Raw genomic sequence first — 2,178 nt, 5'->3', positions numbered from 1 at the left:
CCCTCCTATCCCCCCCCCCCCGGCACCTTCCAGGCAGCTTCTGTCGCTCAACCCGGACAACTACCGCTACCACGAAGGCCTCCGCGCCGCGCTCGGCCTCGCGCCGGGCGCCGACGGGGCGCTGACTCAGCAGCAGCGGGCGGCGCTCAAGGAGGTGTACGCGGGGCTGGCGGCGGAGCATCCCCGCAGCAGCGCGGTGCAGCGCATACCCCTGGACTTCTCGGTGAGAACTTTGCTCAATCGCAGCCGACGCGATTTCTGCTGTCTTGATCTTGCGGGTCCCCTGTTGACCTGGCGCGGGCCGCCGCTTGCTTCATCCCCTGCCGTGGTGTGATGCGGCTTTGGCGTGGCTGTGTTGTCATCAGCCCGCCGCAGGTCTCGCAGCGGCGGAGGCGGGCGCTTCTTGTAGCTCGTGGCCTTCAAACGCAGCGCAGCGGCTGCGCTGAGTGTTCCGCGGCTCACATGTTCCCTCTCAACACACACCTGCCTACGCACACATGCACGCAATGCATGCACATACGCACGTGCGTGTGCACACATGCATGTACACACACATACACACACACACACATACACACACACGCGTGTGCGCGACTGCAGGAAGGCGAGGACTTCTCAGTGGCGGCGGACGCGTTCTGCCGGCGCTACATCCTGCGGGGCATCCCCTCCCTTTTCTCCGCTCTGCGACCGCTGTACAGGTGGGCGGGTGGGGGGAGGCACTTTGCGTGTGTGCATGCCGACGGGCGGGCTGGCGGCAGCTCGCGTTCGTGCTGCGAATCCAAATGCGTGTGCGTATCTGCATGAGCGTGAGTCGTGCGTGTGCACGAGCGTGTGAATGGTTGTGAATCTGAATGTGCGCGTGTGTGTGCGCCTGGAAGTGTGTGTGCATGTGCATGCGTGTGTGTGGTCGTGTGCGTGTTTGCGTGTGCTTGTGTGTGATACGCGGGCACGCGTGCATACGTCGTGGCGGGAGTGTGAGAAATCCACGCCTGGCTCCGCGCTACAGCCGCGCCCCCGGCCATTCCTCGCCGCACCCAGCATGCCGCACTTCCCAATGCACGTCCGTCTTGACCCACCCCTCCCCTGGCTCCCTCCCCCCCCTGTGGCTGCGCAGTGACCCCGCGAAGGTCGAGCTGCTGACTCAGCTGCTAGCGTCCTACGAGTCATCACTGCGGGAGACGGGCGCCCTACCCCCTCGGCTCGACGGCGGCCCCGACGACCGCGGTGCGGCGCCCCAGCAGCAGCAGCAGCAGAACGGCGGCGGCGACGCGGCCGCGAACGGCGGCGTCAAGGGCAGCGGCGGCGGCGGCGGCGGCGCGTCAGGGCTGCGGCCGATCGAGCTCAGCGAAGCGCAGCGGCGCGCGGACGAGCAGGAGCGCGACCAGCTGGCGTGGGTGCTGCACGCGCTGTCGCAGCACCGCAGCTGGCTTGGGGACGCGGAGGGCGCGCTGGCGGCGAGCGGGGAGGCGCTGGAGCGCGCCCCGGATGTGGTGGAGCTTCACTCGGCGCGGGGGGCCATCCTGGCGGCGGCCGGAGACGTGGAGGGTGCGCGCCGGGGGCGAGGCGGGGCCGGGGTCGGCGCGCGCGGGTTGTTCCGGGCTGCCTGCTGCTAGCTCCGTCTCTGCTCCGGCTGTCAACCGGGTGGCAAGATGATGGCACACTTCTGCAACCCTGCGGCAGCAGGCCGGACCCCTCCGCAATTCTCACGCATGCGGCCGCGCCCCTTTGCCCTTGCACGTGCATGCGGCTCCCGCTCTTTCAGGCGCTGCGCACTGGGCTGAGTCAGCACGGCTGCGTGACCAGGGTGACCGCTACTTCAACAGCCTGGCGGTGGAGGCCCTGCTCAGGTGGGGTGTTCATGTGTGTTTCAGGGAACGTACAAGTGAATTTGTCTTTTTTTGTGTGTGTGTATAAGTGTGTGTGCATTTGTGTGTTTGTGTGAGTGACGCGTGAATGCGTGCGTGCGTGCGTGCGCACGTGTGTGCGCGCGTGTGTGTGTGTGTGTTGAAGAGGGATGGGCATGAGAATTGAGCTGATCGGTACCCTCAGTTTTGCATGCGTTTTTGCGCAGGTTCAAACTCGCTGGAGCAGCAAAGCGCGGCCCGCAGGCGGGCTCCCGCTCATACTCCCCCCCCCAGCGGCACACCCACCCTGGGGCCCACGCATCATGCCGTCCCC

At 66.9% G+C, this 2,178-nt stretch overlaps 1 protein-coding gene across 1 annotated transcript; it reads left to right on the top strand.

Annotated features, from left to right (window-relative positions):
• Nucleotides 1-506: 506 nt before the first annotated feature.
• Nucleotides 507-1,613, top strand: MNEG_15986 (hypothetical protein; the record flags this gene model as incomplete). Its single annotated transcript, XM_014035543.1, has 3 exons — nucleotides 507-524; nucleotides 601-698; nucleotides 1,115-1,613. 3 exons carry the CDS (start codon nucleotides 507-509, stop codon nucleotides 1,611-1,613), a joined length of 615 nt encoding a protein of 204 aa, XP_013890997.1.
• Between the last annotated feature and the right edge of the window lie 565 nt (nucleotides 1,614-2,178).

The sequence above is a fragment of the Monoraphidium neglectum genome (genome assembly GCF_000611645.1).
Source record: "Monoraphidium neglectum strain SAG 48.87 unplaced genomic scaffold scaffold05860, whole genome shotgun sequence".
Classification (NCBI taxonomy): domain Eukaryota; kingdom Viridiplantae; phylum Chlorophyta; class Chlorophyceae; order Sphaeropleales; family Selenastraceae; genus Monoraphidium; species Monoraphidium neglectum.
The sequence above is the reverse complement of the archived record's forward strand: the minus strand, read 5'-3'. Positions and strand labels throughout refer to the sequence as shown.